This window comes from Alexandromys fortis, unplaced genomic scaffold (genome assembly GCF_014885135.2).
Source record: "Alexandromys fortis isolate MF-2015 unplaced genomic scaffold, M_Fortis_MF-2015_v1.1 scaffold_245, whole genome shotgun sequence".
Taxonomy (NCBI): Eukaryota; Metazoa; Chordata; class Mammalia; order Rodentia; family Cricetidae; genus Alexandromys; species Alexandromys fortis.
Window position 1 is genome coordinate 1,100,157 of NW_026068139.1, and position 24,154 is coordinate 1,124,310.

At 42.5% G+C, this 24,154-nt stretch overlaps 1 protein-coding gene, 1 long non-coding RNA gene and 1 pseudogene across 2 annotated transcripts in view; 1 reads left to right on the forward strand and 2 right to left on the reverse strand.

The window, feature by feature from the left end:
- The first annotated feature begins 468 nt into the window (after window positions 1-468).
- The window catches only part of LOC126491166 (uncharacterized), a 130,119-nt gene continuing 106,433 nt past the window's right edge, over window positions 469-24,154 (forward strand). Inside the window, exon 1 of the long non-coding RNA XR_007589334.1 lies at window positions 469-654. This is a non-coding gene — a long non-coding RNA (uncharacterized lncRNA). The remainder of the gene's footprint in view (window positions 655-24,154) is intronic.
- LOC126491175 (uncharacterized) lies at window positions 1,806-1,898 on the reverse strand (annotated as a pseudogene).
- Il6 (interleukin 6) lies at window positions 15,432-19,687 on the reverse strand. Its single transcript, XM_050126607.1, has 5 exons — window positions 19,611-19,687; window positions 19,269-19,453; window positions 17,980-18,093; window positions 17,159-17,308; window positions 15,432-15,885 (listed from the first exon to the last, which is right to left on the reverse strand). The coding sequence occupies exons 1-5, from the start codon at window positions 19,627-19,629 to the stop codon at window positions 15,718-15,720; spliced, it is 636 nt and encodes a 211-aa protein (XP_049982564.1). The 5' UTR covers window positions 19,630-19,687; the 3' UTR covers window positions 15,432-15,717.

Genomic DNA, 24,154 nt, shown 5'->3' on the forward strand with positions numbered 1-24,154 from the left:
GAGTTCAAGGCCAGACTGGTTAACCGAGTTCCAGTACCATCAGGACTGTTAGAGAGAAACCCTGTCTCAAAACAAAACAAAACAAAACCCAAACCAAACCAAAAAAAAAAAAAAAAATAACCATCCAAACAGACAAACCACATCAAAATGGTCACTGACTAAGTTCTCAGCAGAGTCTCTGAGACCCCGTGAGTTACTCCTTCACTGTCCTCATTTCTCTTGGCCTTCTGGTCATCCCAGCTCCCACCAGAAAGGCTCAATAAGCTCTGTTTGTGTCCGTCAAGGGATTTTTTTTTTTTTTTTTTAGCTCAGAGTTCCAAATTCTTCCTCATTCTTGCAAACCAGTCTCAAAGCCTGCAAGTCCAGTGGTCAGGTTTATCACAGCAACAGCTCCATTTCTCAGCACCTCGTTTCTGCCTTAGTGACTTTACACATTCCTGAGACACACACATGGCAAAGGCAATGCAAGGGAGGAGGAGTTACTTTGGCTCCTAGTTTGTGGAGTCAGGCATGGAGAGGAGGTCACGGAGACAGCTGAGTAGCCCCGACTGGCTGAGTCACATTGTACTGCAGGCAGGAGGAAAAGAAGACGCATATTTGCGCTCAGCTCGCTTTCTCAGTTTTCTCCAGTCCGGCTTCAAAGTCCACTGAATGGTAGGTACCACCTGCTCTTGGGGGCATGGGTTCCTACTTCAGTTCCCCATAGACATGCCCAGAGGCTTGTCTCCTCACTGATTCTAGCTAGACCCTATCAAGTTGACAATATTACACCATTGTAAGGCAAAATAGGTAATGTTTTTCTCATTCTGCTGTCACGTTTACAGTTAGGAAGTAGCAGTCAAATCTGAAAGCCCTCGAGTATTCAGGCCCCTGGTTCGGCGTGCACGTCACTGTACTTTCTAAACGCTTACACATACTCAAGTATCCAAATGATTGGTCTTTGCTAGGACCCTTTCCCACCATCTGAAGTCGTTCTGGCTATGAGTAATCTCTTCTAAGAATTCATTTGATGAATAGATTTGATTTGACTTGATCTGTGAACATATCAAAGGACTGAAATCAGTTTTGTTCCCAAAACTTACTGTAATCCTAAGACAAAAGAAAATTAATAGGCTGTCATTTAATGTCACTTTATGAAAGAATATTTACTGTACTCCCTCAGTGTACCTTAAATAATTCTCGTGCCTCATAAATACTAATACTCTCATTTGTATAGTGAAAGGGGAAAGATAAGAACAGGTTCCTAAGATTACTAGATTTAACGTCATTTCTGGAGTAACTCCATTTCTATTATACATGCTTCTCATTTAATAAAGGTTGGAAGTTAAAATGTCCTTAGACCACAGGCAGTGTTCTTTGAAGTAGGTTGGGTGGAGCTGCAGGAAACTGACCAGGGCATGCTGCTTAAAATGTGCAGTTGCTGGATATTAGAGCTTCCGATGGCCATTGCCCTGTATGGCTAGCAGATTAAAGTGTTGTGAAATGTTGTGTAGCTTAATGAAACACAGCTCTGGGCAGGCTGAGCTGTCTACTAATCAGTTCCTTCTTTCCGCCTTGGGCATAGATCACTAGTGTGTAACTGAGGATACACAGGGCGGGTAGGGGAAAGTGGTTATGTTTCAGGAAGAGTTTTTTTTTTTTTTTTTTTTAAATTTTTCAAATGTTTCTCTATTAAGATAGAGGGAAGACAAAAACCCAGTTAAGCCACTAAGAATGATTCTTACTAAGGCAGCAGAAAAAATAGCGTGTTTCTGTTATTTTTAATATAAATTGGAACTTTCATAGAATTCTTCAAAATTTTTTAAAAAAAAATGGAACATTTTATGAATTTGCATGTCATCCTTGCATAGGGGCCATCTCTGTATCGTTCCAGTTTACTCCATGTGCTGCCTGAGCATGCGCGCACAAATACACACAAACACACACACACACTCACTGCTCCACATTTTGTTTATCCAGTCTCTACCACTGACATCTAGTTTGTTTCCTCCTTTTTCTGCTGTGAACACCACTGTGAGCACTGGTGTGCTGGTGAGTTCTGAGCCCCTCTTTTCAGTTCTTCCAGGCACATACAGAAGAGTAGAGATGCCAGGTCATAAGTGAAGTCTGCTTGGCTTCATGAAGAGTTGGCTGACTGTTCTCCACTGTGACTGCATCGTCACCCTTACTAGTAACGCACGGGAGTCACGGTTTGTCAACATCCTTACAAATGCTTGTTAGCTTTGGTTTGTTTGTTTTATAGAGGTCGCTCTAATGGGGTGTGGAGTGGTATTGAATTGTTGCTCTCTTATAGCTAGTGACATCAAACAACTTTTTCTGTGCTTGTTAACTATTTCTTTTCTTTTTTCTTTTTGCTAAAAGAATAGATATTTAATGTTCTCCTCAGAAAGAAGTTGATGAAGTGATGGATACATGAATTAGCTTGATTAACTCTTTCCATAATCCAAATACAATCAGATCACAACGCACACAATCCTCATTTGCAATTAAATATTAATTCTTAATTGATTTTTATTGAGCTCTCCATTTTTCTCTGCTTTCCTCTCTGCCTCTCCCCTCCCCCTTCAACTTTTCCCCAAGGTCCCCATGCTCCCAATTTACTCAGGAGATCTTGTTTTTTTCTACTTCTCATGTAGATTAGGTCTATGTAAGTCTCTCTTAGTGGCCTCATTGTTGTCTAAGTTCTCTGGGATTGTGGTTTTTAGGCTGGCTTTCTTTGCTTTATGTTTCAAAACCACCTATGAATGAGTACATGTGATAATTGTCTTTCTGTGTCTGGGTTACCCCACTCAAAATAATGTTTTCTAGCTTCATCCATTTTCCTGCAAAATTCAAGCTGTTGTTATTTTTTCTGCTGTGTAGTACTCCATTGTGTAAATGTACCACATTTTCCTTATCCATTCTTCGGTCAAGGGGCATTTAGGTTATTTCTGGGTTCTGGCTATGACAAACAAAGCTGCTGTGAACATAGTTGAGCATGTGTCCTTGTGGCCTGATTGAGCATCCTTTGGATATATACCCAAAAGTGGTATTTCTGGGTCTTGAGGCAGGTTGTCTCCTAATTTCTGTGTGTTTAACTCTCTCATGGAGGTAAGCCTATGGAATGCAGTTCAAGATTTTGGTGGGGTTTGTTCACCTTTTGTCCTTAGCACCTAGGACAAGGCCGATCACAGAGCAGGCCCACGCTATGTTTCTGTTAAACAAATGTATGATTGGTTTTGGTTGTACCTCATAGATTTTTATAAATGTTATTTATTAGTTTTAAGTAATTTCTAAATATATTTCAAATTATAAGAGGCTAAAGATTAGTAAAACTGAACTGAAACAGATGAAAAATGTGCTTAGAAAAACCAAACAGTAATATTAACTTTTGTTTTGTTTTCTTGTTTTGTCTTACTGTGTAGTCTTGGCTCTTCTGGAATTCACTATGTAGTTCAGAATAATACTAACTTTTAGAATTAACAAATGAAGTTGCAACTGCTTTCTTATCTTTCTCAAAGAAAGCTCATGTTTTCACATTTTAACTAAGAGTCTGTTTGCTTGTTTCAAATAATATTTAATATTTTAAGTAAATTACATATTAAATATTTGTAGTATAGTACTATGAAATACATACAGATAGTAAAATGCTGAGATAAATTAATAAGTATCATGTCCCATAGCTCAGTTTGACAAAAGTGCATAAAATAGGTTTATTTGGCCAAACTCTGCTCTAACACACACACTAACTGCAAACCCCGGCTGCTCTGGGGTATCTGCTCACTTCTTGAAGTCTCACTTTTGACATCCTTGTCCATTTTTGCCCCCAAATATGAGTCTTCGTGTTATGTATCTGCCATGTTTTATTGTTTGTCCTATAGCTTCTCACTCCTTCAGCCCCTCCACTGTTTCTTACTAACAACTATTTTACTCTCTGTCTCTAGTCCCCACGCTAGATTCCACATAAAATGAGATCAAATAAATAGTTCCCTTTCTGGATCTGTCTTATTTTACTTAGCACAACGTCCCCATGTCCATCAATGCTGTAACAAATGACACTATAACCATCCTTTTTTTTTTTTTTTTTCTAAAGACAGGATCTCACTGTTGGCCTATCCTCTGAATTGTGCTGTTTTCAGTAGGGAGTCAAGTTCATTTGCTCATCACAAATGATTTTCTCCCCCAGACAGGGTTTCTCTGTGTAACAGCTCTGGCTGTCCTGGAACTATCTATGTAGACCAGGCTGGCCTCAAACTTACAGAGATCCACCTACCTCTGCCTCCCAAGTGCTGGGATTAAAAGCCTGCACCACTATACCTGGTTTCATATTTCTTTTAAGGCTTAACACTCTACATCAATTTTCTTTATTCATCCACTGACACACATTTAGACCGATTCCATATCTTTCTTGGTTTTCCAAGAATAATACTCCAGTGAACATGGGCATACAGACATCTTTGAGATTTGAAGAACTCAGGCAGTTGTGGCACACTCCTTTAATCCAGCACTTGAGAGGCAGAGGCAGGGGGATCTCTTGAGTTCAAGGCAAGCCTGGTCTACAGAGAGAGTTCCAGGACAGTGAGGGCTACACAGGGAAACCCTGTCTCACCACCACCCCTCCCGCCCTGAGTGAAGAGCTCATCTTGGGTTTGTGCTAATAAGAAAGGTTCCTGGGTATTTCTCTTTTGAATTTCCATTATCATTTTTCATAATGGCTGAATGAATCTATCTCTCCATTAACAGTGTACTAGGGTGCCCCTTTCTCATACTCTCAACACTTTCCCCCCTCTTTTTGATAACTGTTCTTTAATTTGTCTTCTAGCTATATATGCAGAACTGGAATTGCTCGATCATATAATTCTGATTTTCATTTTTTGTGGCACTGATATATTGTCTTCCATAATACATATACTATTTTACTTTCCTGACAACAGTGCACCCAGTTTTTAAATTCTTCAAATTCTAGCCTACATTTACACCTTTGTTCTTTCAAATATTTATTTATTTATTTACTTATTTTGATACAGGGTCTCATGTAACCCAGGCTAATCTCAATACCTAAAATTAATTTTAGGTATTTTTTTGTATTCAGATATTAATTCTTATTAGGTATAGCCCTTGTCTCCATGAATTCTTTATTTATTGATTCAGCTAATACAGGATCAAGAAATAGTTTGGGTTCTGATGCTCATGTGGAGCATGCATAGACATTTTCATTATTACCTGAACAATACAGTTTCACAACTGGTTTTTTTTTTTATTTTTTGAGACAGGGTTTTTCTGTAGCTTTTGGTTCCTGTCCTGGAACTAGCTCTTGTAGACCAGACTGGCCTCGAACTCACAGAGATCCACCTGTCTCTGCCTCCCGAGTGCTGGGATTAAAGGCGTGCGCCACCACCGGCAAATACAGTGCTATTTGTGTAATGGACAAGAGCAGCCACAGAATTTGGTGAATTACTGTGTAAGACTTGCAAGTATTTTCTCCCATTTTCTGTGTTTACTCTGTTTACTGTGTCTTTTTCTGTATAAAAAATTTTAAGTCTTTGCAAAGTCCATTAGTATATTTCTTCTTTTGTTGTCTGTGTCTTTGGCATCTTGTCCAAGAAGTAAGTTCCATTTCTGATTCTCCTGGTAGTTTTGCTTCATTGGTAAGAAGTCTAAAGCAATCTGATAGAGGTTTGGGTTTTTTTTTCTTTTTCTTTTGATTAAAAATTGTCACGTATTTTGTTTTTGTTCTTCTAAAGCATGCAGAATCTTTCTGTATATCTCTATAGTTATGAAATTTCACAAGAACATGCATTGTCATGCATGGGTCTCTTTTGATTGAGCAGTGAACTCAGATCTTTCAACTTGGTAACTTGGAATTATATGAGGACAGTTGTTGAATTACTCTGCTGATTCTCAGCTCTCTTTGCTGCTCTCTGCACTGGAAATCCTGTTAGTTCAGTGTGTTTTCACTCCTAGAATGGCCACTTTCTGCTTTTTATTTGTGATGCCTGATGTTGTGTAATTTTTTTTTTTTTTTACTCTTTTGGCTCTTTGAGAGGCCCATCATCGAGCTCCCAAATAAATCATACACAGAAGTTTATTCTTTCTTATAAATGCCTGGCCTTAGCTTCTATATATTTTACTTTCCTTTTTACTTTGTGTCTGGCTGTGTGGCTGGCCCCTGACTTCCTCCTTTCCTTGTTCTCTTTTGTTCCCTATTCTCTCTCCTCCCAGAGTTCTCCTTCTATTTATACTTTCTGCCTATCAATCCCACCTATCCTTGCTCCTGCCTCACTATTGGCCGTTCATCTCTTTATTAGGCCCATCCGGTGTTTTAGACAGCCACAATAACACATACAGCATAAACAAAAGTCCCATACCTGCAAATAATATTCCCCAACAGTCTGCCTCCCTAGGTGTCCGGGTTTACTGACTGTCCATTAATTAAAGTCTTGAGTGTTTGCACATAGGATATATATTTCTTAAACTTTATAAAATTATGGATGGACCATTTCGTTGGACCTCCTGATACTGGCATCTTTTAGATATTTATTATGTTTTTCAAATTTTCTGGCGCTGGGAGGGGGGCACTCTTACAACATCCCAAGTGGCTTAGAGTACTCTGGAATTTGAGTGAGAGTTGAAAACAAAGAGATGTACGTTCACCTTAGATGTCATCCATTCTAGCACTTTTGTTTGGCAAATCCTTTGCTTCTACCCCCAGGAGGAGATGCCAAGGACTGGCAGTAAGAGAATAGAGGCATGCTTTCTCCTTTGGCAAACTGGGTTTCCCCATATGCCTGCAGGCGTAGACTACGTGTCACTATTTATACAGTACCCCGAATTTTGTTCTTTGTAGAATCACACTAGAAAGATAGAGCTCCTGGTCTAAACAGAATTAAGAAAATACTATCCAAGTCTGTAATTTTCACCAGTGCATCAGAAAATAAACAAATAAATGAATGAATTTATAGATAGGTTCACTGAATAGGCCAAAGTGGCCTGAAGCCTGTAACCAAGACTTGCTTCAGACTCTCAATCCTCTGATCTCAGCCTCCTGAGTTCTGAGGTTGTGTGCACCACACCTGGCGGAACCTGGATGAACCAAAATGATTTCAGTTAAAAGGTAGTAGTACTTACTATCGGTGAGTTAGTGAAATTTGAAATTAAAAATACACTATCATTTACAGTAGCACCAAAGAAAATGAAACACAGGTATAAACCTATCAAAAGCATATAAAGATTTATGTAAGACAAACTAAATAACTCAAATGAAAGTGTTGGACTCTAGCGTCCAAACACCGAGGAGTCGCCCCCAGAGACCATCTCACACACTACAGCCGATGCAAAAGCATGAGGATTTTATTAATTCTGTCATGACAGGGTCCCCCAGCATTCGGGAAGCCGAGGGACCTCGAATAGCGGGTACAGTCTACTTTCAAAGGGGCCACAGAAGCAAGGGGGATTGTTCTTTGACTATTCTGATTGACTTATTTGAAAGGGCTAATACCAATAATTGACGGAGAGCTGTTGCCAGATCAGATGAGGTAAGAGGTCATTTTGACCCCGTTTCCCAGGGGACCGAACCAAAGCATAAGTATATGGGTAGCTGTTTGGTCCTTGGTTCCCAGGGGAGGAGGGGAAGCACTATGGCACAGAGGCTGAGAGGATTCAGAATTGTCAAAAATGGCTTCAGGATTGTCTTAAAGTCTTACAAAAGCTATCAAGAAAGAACTAAAGAAATGGAAGGTCATTCTCTTTTCATAAATAGGAAGGTGCCATAATGTCAGCTTATTACTTTCATCTCTAGATTCAATACAACCTCAATCAAAATTCAAGAAAGTTATTTTACGGCTGTTGACAAACTAATTCTAGTGTTTTATCTGAAGAGACAAAAGGTGAAAAATAATCAACACATTACTGAAGATGAACAGCCAGAGGACAGACATTTTGGTGGTCTCTGTGACACTTCAGACCAACAACTTAGGGGTAGCTTTCCCACATTGGGCCTTTTAGTTGGAAATCTGGCCTATGACTTCTGGGGTGAGTAAAATCCTCTGTGTAGGGTACCTCTAAACTCTTTTATATGAAAAGTATATCTGAGGCTTGTAAAATAGTTGGTTCCAGATGGTTTTTCCAAATGTCTTCAGATATGCTTAGGAGTCAGCTTATCTCTTTCTTCCCTTCCTGAACCCACCAGAAGCTTTTGGAGTTGTTACCGGAGTGACATCTGTGCTGCTCTCTCCTCAACAGCTTTCTCTCTTACACATTTTCATATTCATATTCATATTATAAATGTTATCATAGTCATAGTTAGATGTTATCAGACTTTTTTATTTGTTTGTTTTCAAGATAGTGTTTCTCTGTGTACCAACCCTGGCTGTTCTGTGCCTCACTTTGTAGACCAGGCTGGCCTTGAACTCACAGAGATCCACCTGCCTCTGTCTGTAGGATTAAAGGCGTGCGCCACTACCGCCCAACTCTGTTATCAATCTTTTAGCGTTAGGAATAATATTTTTAGCACAAAATATAATACCCAGTATCCCCATTCTAAAAAGACCACAGGAACTACAAATTCCAGATGATCTGGGACGTGTGGGCACTTCTTGAGATCTCATTTTTGATTCATTTTTTTTAACATCCCTTGTTCATTTTTTGCTCCAAACAGGAGTATATACTATTCTTTATTCTTAAGAGTTGGGAAGACATTTGACTGTGGTTGGTTGTTTTTACTCTTTGGTTCTTTTAACCAAATAAATCACATGTAGGTTTGTTCCTTTTTATGAATGAATGCCTGGCCTTAGCTGGGCTTGTTTCTAGCCAGCTTTTCTTATATTATCCCCATCTACCTTTGCCTCTGAACTTTTACTTTTCTTTCCTTCTTATTCTGTGTCTGGATGTGTGACTGCACCCTTCTTTTTTGTTTGTTTGTTTGTTTGATTTTTAGAGACAGGGTTTCTCTGTAGCTTTGGAGCCTGTCCTGGAACTTTCTCTGTAGACCAGACTGACCTTAAACTCACAGAGATCCACCTGCCTCTGCCTCCCAAGTGCTGGGATTAAAGACGTGTGCCACCCCCACTCGGCAATCCTTCTTTTCTTGCTCCCCCCTTTTCTTGTCCCTTGATTCTTTCTCTTCCCAGATTTTGCCTCCTATTTATTCTCTCTGCCCAATCCTTTCTCCCTTCTTGCTATTGGCTATTCAACTCTTTATTATACTAATCAGATCTTTTAGGCAGGCAAAATAACACAGCTTCACAGAGTTAAACAAATGCAACATAAAAGACTGCAACACATCTTTGCATCATTAAACAAATGTTCCACAGGATAAACAGAAGTAACATATCTTCAAATAATATTCCACAACACATGACTGGCAGATATTTGCTTTGTGCTGGTGGATTAATTTTGTGAAAGTTTTTATGAGGAAATAATGGCAAATTAAAATAGCCTGATATTACATCACCAATCTGGAAGTGCTGGGGCTTGTCTCCCAGCAGGGACTTTATTGCTATTTTCTTTCTTACTTGCTTGGCTAGTAGTACTGTTCCATTGCTGCTTGAACCTGCTTCAAGAAATTGGATATTTTCTAGATTCTTTCCTCTCACCTCTGGAGTCCATTCTCTAGACACTGTTGGACTCTAGCGTCCAAACACAGAGGAGGAGTCACCCCCAGAGACAACTTCACACACCACAGCTGATGCAAAAGCATGACAGGGTCCCTCAGCATTCGGGAAGCCGAGAGACCTCGAATAGCTGGCACAGGCTACTTTTAAAGGAGAAGGCCACAGAAGCAAGGGGGGTTGTGATTGGCTTATTCAAAAGGGCTATTACCAATAATTGGCTGGAGAGCTGTTGCCAGATCAGGTGAGGTAAGAGGTCATTTTGACCCTGTTTCCCAGGGGACTGAATCAAAACATATGTATATGGGTAATTGTTCAGGAACTGAGTACATGTATGTGTAGCTGTTAGGTCCTTGGTTCCCAGGGGAGGGGGGGAAGCACTGTGGCACGGAGGCTGAGAGGATTCAGAATTGTCAGAAATGGCTTCAGAATTGTCTTAAAGTCTTACAACACCAAACTACCAATAAGAACTGAATATCGCTCAACATTTATATGTGCAAATATGTGTTGTGGTGCTCTGGAGGTGGCTCAGTTGTTAAAGTTCTTGCCGTGCGAGCACGAGGACCTGAGTTCAGATATCTAGCACATGTGTTGTGGTTTAAATAAAAATGGCCCCACAGACTCATCTGGAGTGGTACTATTAGGAGGTGTGGCTTTATAGGAGGAAGTGTGTAGGGGGTGGGCTTTGAGGTCTCAAGCCATGCCCAGTTTGGAAGTCTCTTATGCTGCCTGTGGATGCAGTTGTAGAACTCTCAGCTACTTCTCTAGCACCATGTCTGCCTGTAGGCCCCCATTCTTCCTGCCATGACAATAATGGACTAAACCTCTAAAACTGCAGCCAGCCCTAATTGACTGTTTTCCCTTATATTAATTGCTGTGGTCATGGTGTCTCTTCACAGCAATAAAACCTTAACAAAGACATGTGTAGAATGCGTGGTATGGCGGTGTGCTTTTATAAACCTAGTGCTGGGAAAGTGGCTAATTAATCTTATTGAGTCAATGAGCTTTATGTTTGGTGAGACCCCGTGTAAAAGAGCAAGAGGAAGACTTGACAGGAGACATCAACTTCTTGCCTCCCCACATGCATACAGAGACACACACAGGTGCACATGTTCCAACCTGTTCCGACAACAATAGCAACCCCCTCTTCAACAAAGCAACAACAATAACCTCTGCCTGCTGTTATGTATACAGCTACAATTACAAAATTCAAGAGGCCCAGGCAGGAGGATTACTATGAGTTTGAGGCAACTGGGCTATAGAATAAGCACTAGGCTATCCTGGGTTACATAGCAAGGTCGACTTTTTTTCTTCTGTAGCTTTGAAGTGTATTCTGGAACTTGCTCTGTAGACCAAACTGGCCTTGAAGATCCACCTGCCTTTGCCTCCCAAGTGCTGGGATTAAAGGCTTGTGCCACCACCACCCGGCGAAACCAACTTTTAAAATATAAATCAGTCAACCAAGCACAAGAATGAGCAAGCAAACAAAAACCTTTAATAACATTGCTCTCTGTCTTCCTGTTATATTAGCCATTTTGTTCCTCCATAATCTATGATCTTTGGTGACTTACTGTGTACTGCCAGAATTTTCTAGGGCTGTGGCCATATGAATGTCTGCTTAGTGGCTTAGTGTGTTTCTATCTCCTCTGGGTTTTGTTGTCGTTTTTTGTTTGTTTGTTTGTTTTGTTTTGTTTTGTTTTCCAAGACATTGTAGCTCTGGAACTCACTCTGTAGAGCAGGCTGGCCTCAAACTCACGTGGCCTCAAACTCACAGAGATCCACTTGCCTCTGTCTCTTGAGTGAAGGGATTAAAGATGTGCACCACCACTACCTGGCTCCTCTGGTCTTATAAGACCCATTGTAATCACCTCATCTTATTTTGATTATATATGTAAACAGCCCATTTCCAAATAAAGTCACATTCCCTGGGGAATCAGGATTTTACTGCATCTTTTGGAGCACACAACTCAATCAGTCCATAACTGTAGCACGTTTAGCACATGGTTCAGTATTCATTTCTTTATGTTTCTTTCTCTGGCCTTAAGTTCTTTGTGAGCAGAGATGTTTGTTTTATCATCCTCATATTCCCAGGCCTGAGGAGAGATGCTGACATGTCAGAGCTGCTCAGAGAAGTGTTTAAGTGAATGCGTTCAGATCCCAAGTCCTCCATGGGTTTACTTCTCTATTCAACCCCTACTTCCTCTCTCCTTGTGAGTTGCCAGCTGTCTTCTGAAATCCCATGTAGCAGAACTGGCCAATCTTATATTTGCTGGCTATTATCACCACCCTGAACCAGAACACTGCCATTTGCTCCCCAGACTTTAATAAAAGCCTTTGGAAAGTTCCTCAGCATTCTCTTCCAGCAGCTTTTAAATCCACTCTCCGAGTTACAACTTGAGTAAACACCCCAAAATGTAAATCTCATATGCCATTTTACTACTTCAGATCCCTCTTCTCACCGCATGTGCGATAAAGGCTGACTTCTGAGTATGCCTTCTAATGTTCTTGACGGTTCGCGTAACATCTGTCTTTTTCAGCCCTTCTCAACTTCCATGTACATATCATATCTATCTATGCCCAACAGCTTCCTTCCCAACAACATGTCCCCTTCCCAGTTTCATGTTCTGTCCTGGTGTATTTTTGTAACTCACTGATCCATTTAATGCAGCTTCCTGGAATAGTGACTGCTATTGTTGGCTTGATCTCGTACAGGTCCTGTGTGAATAACTGTAACTGCAGTAAGCTCATGGGTGTCACCGTCAGGTCACACCCAACATTGCCAGCACTCTCCCCAACCTACAGCTCTTACACTCTCCTTTTTGTAGCTTTTTCCCCTCTCTTTCTCTGTGTAGCTTTGGAGCCTGTCTTGGAACTCACTCTGTAGACCAAGCTGGCCTCGAACTCACAGAGATCTGCCTGCCTCTGCCTCCCAAGTGCTGGGATTAAGATGTGTGCCACCACCTCCTGGCCAGGATCTTCATTAATTGCAGGAGTTTTCTTTAGCCAAGGTTGAAAGCCATGTTAATCTATGGGTGTGATGTAAAAGCTAGAAGCCAATTAGTTAACATAACCATTTGGTAAAACAGAAGTAGTAGGTTCCTCCCTTAGAACTATGACTTCCTGAGCCATGAGGCTTTTAGCAAAGTTTACAGTACTAGGCATGAATTTCTTTCTGTGGACCAAGACCGCAAAGCCAATCAGAAAGCAGTTGGTTTCCCCATAACTTCCATTTTACTGTGCACCAATGAGCACATTTTGCCTGACAGGTTAGCAATGTAGAATTTAAATTTCACCTCTGAGTGATACTGTTGATGACTTTTCTCTCCCAGCTGTCTGCTTATCACCTTTAAGAATTAGGAAAGCTGAGCTGGAGAGATGACTTAGAGGTTAAGAGCACTGGCTGCTCTTCTGGAGGTCATGAGTTCAATTCCCAGCATCCACATGGTGGCTCACAACTGTCTATAGTGAGATCTGGTGCCCTCTTCTGGCTTACAGGCATACATGTATATATAATATATATAATATTGAACACTGTATATATAATAAATACATAAATTTTTTTAAAAAAGGAATTAAGAAAGCTATATAATATGCATTTATTATGATTACTATTATTAATGAAGAGCTTTGTATATGCTATTTCCTTTTCCTGGAAAGCCCTTTCTAGCTTGGTCTGGTTAACTTCCACGTATCTTTCGTATCTCAGCCTAGATGACTGCCCTTCTCAGATTTAGTTGGATCTTGTTGTTAGTATCCCAGGATAGACTGTCTGTCTTCACATTTCTCTTTTGTAAATCTCATTACTTACATTGCTTGCTCATTGTCTGATTTTCCTTTCACAGAGTCAGCGTCCGTGCTATTTTCATCTCTTTATTGTGAACATTCCTGATATTTGTGATGTTCAACATTTTTGTTGTTGTTTAAAGAATGGATGTATTAGCTAGCTGTTGTTTGTTCTTAAATTTGACCCTAACTTTGGGAAGCCCACTGTGACACAGTCTCTAGCAGTCAGAATATGTGGTTGTTTCATGTTTGACTCCTCAGAATTCTTGGCCTCTGTGGACTTTCCCCTCCCCAGCAGAATACCTGCCCTGGAGGAAGAAGCCTTCATAGGTTAAGGTAGGGATACCTTTGTTAGAAGACAGAACTTGTATACTGCTGGGATTAGAAAGGGGAATTCTGTACCGAATTCCCAGCTTTGCACAGAAGCAGGAAGGAGGAACTCATTAGGTTATATACACTGCTTCATCACGATTATCATGATCACCACACACACACACACACACACACACACACACACACACACACGCACGAGTTGGGGTGGAGTTGAGACAGGGTCTACCCATGTAGCCTAGTCTGCCTAAGAGCCACAGTCCTCTTGTATCTGCACGTAGAGCGCTGAGATTGTTGGTGCCACCACAGCTGACTGACCACCAACTCTGCTGAGGAAGGGTGAAGAGTAGTGTTTGTGGGCACAGGAGTGAAGATGTGTTCCACCGTGACTATTCATTGTCTTATTTAGAAGTCTTCAGATTTTTCTTTAATTTTTTTCTATTTTCCCTTACATCAATAGCACATCAATGTTTTGTCAACCAAATTCTCTACATTCCCTGAGAACTGACTTGTGTTATATTGTGCTAGTTAAGTATTCTCTCTTTTTTCAGCAATACTTCCAGCGGTCTCCTTTGCTCAGGCTCTTGGCCATGGCGCCTGCATAAAAAAGTGGGCTGCTTTCTTGAGGAACCCACATGCTAGCTGGGAGGAAAACACATTCCGTTTTAATGTGTGTGTGTGATATATCATGGCAGACCCTGGGAGGAGGTCTGTGCAGTGCATAGAGACGGCAGGCAAGGCAGGCAGAACGTCCAGTGGTTATTCAGGAGCGTGTACATTGCTATCCTTGTCTAAGTTGTATGGTCTCAGAGTCTGTGATTTCAACTTCAAATCTATTTTCTATATTAAAATGTCTTGAGATTTTCCATGTCTATCTTTCAATGACAAAGCTAAGGATAGATCTGGAGGCAGGTCGACTTGAATTTCCACTGGGGAATCATGTTTTAAATTTCAGAAGGCTCCTGAAAAGAGTAAGTGCTGAAGTTAACCGATGTGATGGATGCAGCCTTTTACCGTGTTACCTGGCGGGAAGCAGGGATGTTAGGGTTTTGTTGTTGTTTGTTTTGTATTTATGGTAACAAGAAATGTGCTTATATTGATATTTGTAAACCAAGAAATCATAAGTGAGGGTCACATTGAAATCAAGAACACCCACTTGGGAGTGGAAAAGGTATGCAGACAAAGGCTCAGCAGGGTGAGTGAGCTTTCTGGAGCAAAGTGGCTTAGGCATTGACGACTTCATGATCCAGTCAAAGTGCTGTAATTCTCTAAGTCCATGGAGTCTGTCTGGACGGGTCAAGTAATATTCATCTGATATTACTCACACTCCCCAGCAAAGTGAGTAATATCACCTAAAACTTGATACTTTTGGCATATTCCGTGTGCCAATCTTATTCCTTTAATAAAGAATTTTTCCTCTCAATTGTCCCTGTAGCTATTTTCACTTTTTATTTAATTTTACAATCATATAATTGTTTATTATTGATTTTTTTCTTTTTCTTTTTTTCTTTTTTTTGATGCTCAGATCCAGCTTAGGGACTTGCTCATGCTGGGCAAGTCCTTTACCAGCTGAGTTGTATTCTTCAAGCCCTGATTTTTAAAGATATAATGTGATTTCTTTGTTTGAAGACAGTCTAAACGTCATAAAAACACAACACAAAGATTTCTTTAAAAAATGTATAAATTAGCAATTTATTGAGGTAAACTTATGTATTCCAAAAAATAATCTGGCTATGTAACAGAATATTCAGATCAAATAGATTTTATATTATAATTTCAAAACTATTACATATAATATTTCAAGTGACATTCATAAAAATTATAAATATTAATTATAAATTAACTTACAGTTTACATATTTAAATTATCAATAAATTAAAAAAATATTAAAATAGTGTCCCAACATTCATACTGTCAGTTCTTCGTAGAGAACAACATAAGGTAGATACCCGGCGACAGGTATGCTTGCCGATCACAGTGAGGGCTGTCCACAGATAGCGTGCTTAGGCGCAGCACACTAGTTTTGCCGAGTAGCCCTCATGGTGTCCTTTAGGAATTCTTCAAGTGCTTTCAGGATAAGCTGGATGGTCTTGGTCCTTGGCCACTCCTTCTGCGACTCCAGCTTCTCCAGTAGGAGGGCCTTGGCAGTTGGGCTAGGTGTGACTATTCTACTTAGATCCTTTTCCTAGTTGGAGGAGGAGAGGAGAAAGACTGGTTAAATATTGCACACGTCTTTTGTTGTGGGGTGCTCTGGGCTGTGGGGAGATGTTCAGATTTAGACTGAATGAGACTAATTGGGTCCATCTGCCCTGACTCACCCAAGCTAGGGGAGGTGCTTTTGTTCCAGATTCCCCTGAGAGGGACCTATGCATAGCAATTCCATTCTCTTTTTTTCCTCAAAGTAATTATTAGCTTTTCAATGGCAACAGAATCCTAACTTCCCTTTTACTGTTCTGTCTGCCTTTAGAGAGTAAGCACCCAGAGGCCAGCACCACCACCTTATTTGTCTGTTATCCAAAACAGTGCTGCCATATACAGTATTGCTACTGAATGAAGAGGAGCCCATGGGTACAGGTGGTTCAGTGGGTTCTAAAGCAAGTGCTTCCCTCTCACTTCCCATTTAGATTCTGTTGTGAGTCTCTTGGTGTGGTAGCACGAAGGAGGCTGGAAACCCCTCTCCATGGACCCACTGGCGTGGGGATGACTGACGGGTAGACTTGTCCCACCACTTGTGAGCCTGAAGTATAGCGGAATTGCAAGAGCAGGCAACTGTCTACAGAGGGAATCCCCGCCCCCCCCCCCCCCCCCGCGGACCTTCTAAGTCAGGCTCTGCTGGAACAAGACTCCACATGACTCCTGTGCACAGCCAACGAGGAAAAGCTCGGGTTTAAGGCAACTACAAGCGGCAGAAGCAGCCTTAGCATCAGGGCTGCATCCCGGCCCTTCTTGCATCTGACTTGGCTCATCCACACTCTGAGCCATCAGTCCTCTATTAAATCTACCATTTAATAGCTAGTGGCAGCCAGAAGCCCTTAATCATCTCCTTCCCTGCCTTTTCAGCCTTTGGCTACTTCTCTGCGTTAGGTCTCTGGTAGCAAGGCTGTCACTCACAGGGATTGATAATAGACTCGTTTTTGTGCCCTGTGTTTTTTTTTTTTTATAATGGCTGTCTGCGTAGGGCTGGGTATGCTTCCTTTTGTCTGTTATATTTTTCTTATCTCTTAAGCAGCTAGGTAAAATCTGTTTATTATCATTTAAAGTAGTTATTTTCTTTGCAAAAGAGACCCCTCCCCCCAAAAAACCCAAAGTGAATCAGAACAAGGTTCTACAATAGGAATGGTTGCTCAGACCCTCCGCCTTCCGAGGCTGTCTGTGGAAGCTGCTGCAGCCTTGAGATGAGGCAGGGTGCATTCCCCCGTCCCTTCCCCACACTGCATGAGAGAATGGGAAGCACTCACCTCTTGTTTGAGGATCTGGTTTAGGGTTTTGGTAGCACTCTGAATGACTCTGGCTTTGTCTTTCTTGTCATCTTGTACATTGTTCGTCACGAACTCCAAGTAGATCTGGTAGTCCAGAAGGCCAGAGGTGATTTTCAATAGGCAAAGTTCCTATGAGTAGAGTGGGAGGGAAAATTAGTTCTCTCTAGGAGACAGACTCGGTCCGAGAATAAGATTCCTGCTGCTCAGCATCTTTTCCCTTTGCCCCTCTAGAGAATCAGGTACCAGGCAGCATCAGCTGACCTCCCTTAACTAGCTGGGCAACTAGAGGCACCGCTTAATATTTTCCCCAGGATCAATAGTATGGCAGTGGGGATCCCCTTCTGGCCCCCCTGCCTCTGCCCCCACTACTCTTCCTGTACTCTTGCTCACGTCTGTGCTGGCCCGAGACCTGCTTTTAAGGAATAATGAGAAATCCAAGCAGGTTATCTCACTGGCTAGAGGGGGAGAGGTGTGGAGAGGGCTCTCAGTTAGGGAGAATGGGCTTGGATCATTCTAGGGGCAGCCAGAGAATGATCCCTGGACCACTTTACTTGAGATGAGCTAGCTAAACTTGCTATGATTTCTAACATTTAACAGACGTGAAGAATCCAACAAAGGGGACTTTACCTACTCAATGGCAAACTGCTTTTCAATCAAAGGTTTAAGTTACTTCCCTCATAATATTTACATAATATTCTTTCTATCTGCTCCCCCATCTCTGTTGCCTGACTGGAGCTGTGTGTATGCAGGCAGCACATGCAAGAGAACTTGGGCTGAAAGTAAATGTGGCAAACTCTTACCCGATTGTATCCGGTTTGTAAGCATCCGTCATTTCTTTGGATGGCTGGAAGCTCCAGATTGTTTTCTGACAAAGCATCGTCATTGGCCATACAATCAGGACTGTTATCACATAACTGCAAAAGAGTACAAAGCGCTCGCTTAGCTAGCACCACTAGAGGGCCAGACCATGCTCTCCCACGGCCAGGAGACACGCTAAGAAAAAGGAAGCTACCCCCTCTCGGTGCCCGACCAAGCAGCCCAATAGAAAGAAATCCCCTAGGCTCAGTCCTCTAACTTCAGGTTTGTTACTCTGTCTTTAAGTAAAGGATTGTTAAAGTCCCCCCTGTCCATTTATTTAGAGAATTCAGTGATATAAACTGCCTGACACATAGTAGGAACTTAGTAAATGACAGACATTTTTATGATAATTGGGACAAATAGATTTCAGCCACAGAATATTCCATCTGGAAGGGCCTGTGCTATCATCTGTAACTCCATAATTTTGCAGATAAGAGTCCTAAATAGTAGGGAATGTCCTCAAGATTACGAAGTTAGTTCTACACACCCAAACCTAGAGTCTGGGCTCTTCTCTCTTGTGATTTTTTTCTTTCTGTCAAGCAGAGTCAAAATACTTTGCATTTAAAAATGGAAGATATTTTAATCTAGGTAGATGTTGTTTGTTTTTGTTTTTGTTTTTGTTTTTGTTTTTTTTTTTTGAGACAAGGTTTCTCATTCTAGTCCTGGCTGTCCTAGAACTTGATATGTAGATCAGGCTGATCTCTAAGTCAGAGATCTTCCTGCCTCTGTCTCTCAAAAGCTGGAATTAGAGGCCTGCACGGCTGTGCTTAGTCTAATCTAGTTGTTACTTAGCTCTTTGTTGGGCTCTATATTTGCATCTTAGCGGGTCGGCCCTGGAGAGTCCTCATCGCTCATTTTACATTCAACCAAAAAGCACTGCGACTGCACAAGGTAAAGATTCATCCATTCCCAAGAGTCCTCCCAGAGTTCAAGGCAAAGAGACCTTACTCTTTGGTAAGGAAAAAGGAATCCCCACCCAAGAAACAATTGCTAAATGCAGCTGAGAATGGCCCACTGTGAAATTTAGAAATACAGCTACATTCTGTATTTCCCAGACAGGGAAGGGCCCCTGAGAGCAGCAAAGAGAAGAGATAGTGAACACAGTGTAGTCTGATCTTTAACCTCAAATTCTAAGTGCCCTAGAACCCGGTAGAGAATTCCCAACTCAGGAGCAAAGAGAATGAATGAACGCCCACACTGGGCCTTTATCACTTTCACATAGCCTACCCACCTCTTTTCTCATTTCGAAGACTTCCCTGAGGATGTAACTAATCAGGCCTCCGAGTTGTTGCGAGGTGGTGTGTACTGGTTTGTTGGGGGTGGTGTCCTCTGTGTAGTCTCTCCGGACTTGTGAGGTAGGAAAGGCAGTGGCGGTCGCCAGCATCAGCCCCAGGACGGCAAGTGGATGGAAGTCTCCTGTGTGGAGGGAAGGGAAAGCAGCAGTGAGCAGATAGCACAGCTGGGAGGCTGCTCCTGGCTGCTGGCCAGCCCGCAACCCTCGCTCTCAGCCACACGCTTCTCTCTCACACCGCTCAATAGCTCCACCAGAGGGCGAGGAGTTGCCTTCACTTACTTGCGGAGAGGAACTTCATAGCTGTTCCTGGAGGGCAGATAGAGTTGTCTTTCGTTCCTGGTGGGCTCGAGAGCAGAATGAGCTACAGACATCCTCAGTCTCATATTTATTGGGAGTCGACTCTCTAATTTTGAGACTCATGGGAAAATCCCACATTTGATAAAAATCTTTGTTGGAGGGTGGGGGCGGGGCCAGAGTGGGTGGGGCTGATTGGAAACCTTATTAAGATTGCACAATGACGTCGTAAGCATCGAAAGAATCACAACTTGGGGGCGGGGGGGGGGAGGTTGCGTGTGCTTAAGTCATCCTTGAGGCTAGCCCTTCTTAGCCTGATCATTCTTTACTTTCTTCTAAAAAAAGTGACTCAGCACTCTAGCATGAATTGAGAAAAAGAAACACCAAACACACTGTTTTATAAGGAGAACAAGAAGTAAGAGCTGATGTGATTAAGCACACACACTCGAGTTACTAGGAAAGAGGCTAGCATTTAGTGTCCTACTTCTTTATGTTTGTAAGAACCTAAGATGTTCTGACCTGAGTTTCTTCAGATCATACAAAGCCCCCCTGCCCCAACCTGGCTTATACAGACAGTAATAATGCCTGTCGCACAGTGCTTGTGTGTCCTGGATCTCATCAGGACCTGATGTTCCCAAATGGTTTGTTCACCTCCAGATTTTGTGCAGTTGTTTCTTAGGAGTCCCAGGTGGAGCCTGAGTGAAATAGAGAGACCTCCTGTGTGCCACCACGCACTGCTAGTTTCCCTCGCATCCAGACTCTCCTCTGCTTTCTCTCTGGTGGCCTCTTGGGTATCTTCCTGCCAAGACTGTTAGTCTCTGTGTAACAGAGCTGCTCTTATGTCTTAGTGCTGACCCCACTGCTCCCAGAACACCCCAAACATGTTATAGTGTAATCCTACTGTCCCAGGTCACCCCCAGGAGGCTCAAAGGTCTGTCGCAGTCCTCAAGTTGTTGAAGTCTCCTTAGTTCAGGATACATGAAGGATACAGAGATCAAGGAAGGACCTATGGCATCTTAGCTGGCTTGTGTTTGAACTCCCCTTTTCTGAATGTCTTTTTTTAAAAATATTTATTTATTTATTTATTTATTTTGTATACAATATTCTGTCTGCAGGCCAGAAGAGGGCACCAGACCTCATTACAGATAGTTGTGAGCCACCATGTGGTTGCTGGGATTTGAACTCAGGACCTTTGGAAGAACAGGCAATGCTCTTAACCACTGAGCCATCTCTCCAGCCCTCTGAATGTCTTTATTTGAATCCGAAGAGGCATGGCTCACTCTGAGTGACCCTTCAATGCCAGGTCTTCTAGACAGGGTCAAGCTTAAACGGACTCCTTCTTCCCTTTGGTTGATTTCTTCTACAGGAGGGTCCCTGGTCTTCTGGCCACCCATCGCCAGATACCTAGATAGCATTCAGGATGGCTCCAGTCTGAAAGTAGGTTCTCTGTAAGAACACCAGATCACTCACAGCATACGCTCTCAACATCACAGTCAGCTTCTCTCCCTTGCAAAGAGTGCTTGAAGATTCTTACAGCAGCGACCTTTGCCAGGACAGTTGAAGATGGTGGATTTACTCTCCGGTTTGTATACATAAAATGCTAGGTCTGCTGGTGGAAAGAAGTGAGGTCATCTGTTCTTTTACTGTTTGAGGCACCAGTCCTGGAAGGAGTAGGGGCTTTTAGTTTGAAAATGAAAATAGGGGAAGAAGGCAGGTTGGTTTCACTTTTATTGCTTTAGGGACTTAAAGGTATCTGAACCAGCCATCCTGCACTGAAGGAAGCCACTTCCCCGTCTCCCCGCCACCCCGTCTCCTCGCCACCCCATCTCCTTGCCACCCCAGGTCCTTGCCACCCCAGGTCCTTGCCATCCCAGGTCCCCGCTACCCTGTCTCCCCGCCACCCCGTCTCCCCGCCACCCCGTCTCCCCGCCACCCTAGCTCCCTGCCATCCCATCTCCTTGCCATCTGCTATCTCAGACCTTTGTAGCATGGATTTTTTTTTAATGACTCAATAAATTTGAGACTGTTATAGTTACAAAAACATTAAGATTTCTCTTTTCAATAAAAGGTGCTTTTTAAATGAGCATGCCTCCGAGATAAAATGTTCAAACAAGACAACAGGAAGTAAGAATCCCACAGGCAGTGCCTAGTCATTGGCAGTTTTAGTGGGACTCTTGTCAGCCTAGTCTGCAAGAGTTTTTTTTTCCAGCTTGTATATTTATACATATATTATACATATTTATGTATAAAATATATACTTATACATGCATACACATGTAGATTCACATGTATGTTAATGGCATGGATACTGTCTTCATAGCTTTTCATGGAGGTGCACATGGAGCCCACAGGCTTTTGAATAACAGTCTGTTTTTGAAGTCCAGCTCTGCCATTTGCTAGCTATTTGACACCGTCTGAGTTACCCCAAGATCTGCCTTCTTGTTTATTGACTCTGTAATACGAGAGTAATACTAGAGCATCATTTACAGAGCAGCTATGAAGTTAAATGGGCGAGAGTAAGCACTGAGTCTATAATTGTCAAGAGCTGGAACATCTCCCTCCGGGAGCCCTTCCTGCATGACCTGGGCCTTGCCTGTGAGTTTACTACGGAGACCAGAGACCGGAGAGTGAGCTTACTGTGCCAGGGCTGAGTCAGCCTCCTAACCATTTCCCCTGAAGAAATGTGATGGTCGGTGTTATTGCAGATCTGTTATGGGGGCTGGAGAGATGGCTCGGAACTTAAGAGCATTTACCGCCCTTTCAGGAGGACTTGGGTTCCATTTCCAGCATTTCCATGGTGGCTCTGAACCACCTGTAACTAGTTCCGAGGATCTGATGCCTTCTTTTGGCCTCAGTGGGCACTGAACTCACACGATGCACATTAGACAAAGCTGTGCTCAGACGAGGTCCAATTTTGCCTTCTGCTGAGTGTTCCTATGTCAGAAGTCACAGCGCATGCTTGTCTTCGCCCTCCACATCTCAGGCACAAACCTAACAACTGCAGTGCTGTCGACAAGACACGGTGTGAGGGTTGGGAGGCAAGGTCTGCTTGTGGGAGAAATGGACTCTCCCTAAACTAAAGCATTAGTACAGTAACTCTAAACCCTCTTTCTACAGATTCTTTCCTCTGTGTCTTATTTGAGTTTCCCACTTGAAGAACTCATTTTTCCAGCCCCATAAAGGTGTTTTTTGGAGCTTGTTCTGGAACTCACTCTGTAGACCAGGCTGGCCTCGAACTCACAAGATCCACCTGCCTCTGCCTCCCCAGTGCTGGGATTAAAGGTGTGAGCCACCATCACTTGGCACTCTCCACACTCTTAAACTGTGGCAAGTAATGTGCTCTTGGGCTAGGGTTGGAGATGGGTGGGTCTGTGATTTAACTAAAGGGAATATATTTGTATTTATTTAAACTTTTTTTCCTAATTCCCACTCCCTCCACAGGCCCTCCTCCCACCCCCTCCAATCCTAAGAGAGGGCCATGCACCCTGCCTTGTGTAAAGTCCCAGGCCCTCCCTACTACATCTTGGTTGAGCAAGGTTTACATCCATAGGAATAGGATCCCAAGAAGTCAGTACATACAGTAGAGACAAATCCCAGTGTCACTATCAGTGGCCCCCCAGTCAGTGCAACATCTTAAAGAGAAAAGAGAAGTCACTGGTACTAGGCAATGTGGTTGCTTTTAGAATGTAGTTTCATTTAGCATCAGGCAGAGGATGTTTGCGAAGTGAAACAATGGGGTAATTTAACAGCTTCTTTTGGAAGAGAGGCTCTGGGAAATGTATTGTATTGGGTAAGAGTATTGCTGTTACTTGGAGAGAAAATATTAGGGAGACATGTTGTGTCTGTTTGGCAGGCACTGGCTGATTCTGAAGGGCAGTCAGGCTAACTGCCCTAAGCTGTTGACAGCTGCCAACCAGTTCAGTCTCAGTTCTGGCTTAACAGCCTCAGTTCCAATGCCCCAATCCTAGTGTAGCTAGCTCCTAACAACTTCTTGGTCTGGCCTTAGATTTCCTAATGCCAAGCTAAATGCACCTCTGCCCGGCTGTTCTCTCTCTCTCTCTCTCTCTCTCTCTCTCATTTTGCTATGCATGGAGAAGATACCTTATTCCTGAAAAAGTGAGATATTCCAGGCATTTTAGGAGTGGCTCTGTGAATAATAAGGAAGTCTTCCCCTGCCTAGGTGCCTGCTGCACCTGCTCTGTCTCTTCTCTAGATATACTAGGACAAGTATTCTGAGCCCAACATGTTGATAAACCAGCCTCTCTGAAACTGGTTCAGTGATAAGAAATCACTGTGTGCTCGTGAACTCTCCCCAAGGCAGGAAGATCCCTCAGGCAGAGTTTCTCTGCTGGCTTCTCTCTGTGGGGTGGGTTTTCAGTGGCTGCTGCCTGTGCTTCGAAATTAGGAAATTCAGTTTAGAGAAAGCAGTTAATTTATTCTGGCAAGTCACTTAAACCACTCTTGGCTTCTCCAAAGGTCTCAGCTCTCTGAGTTCAGTGTCATGGGCAGAAACTAAGCCTGCAAAGCAT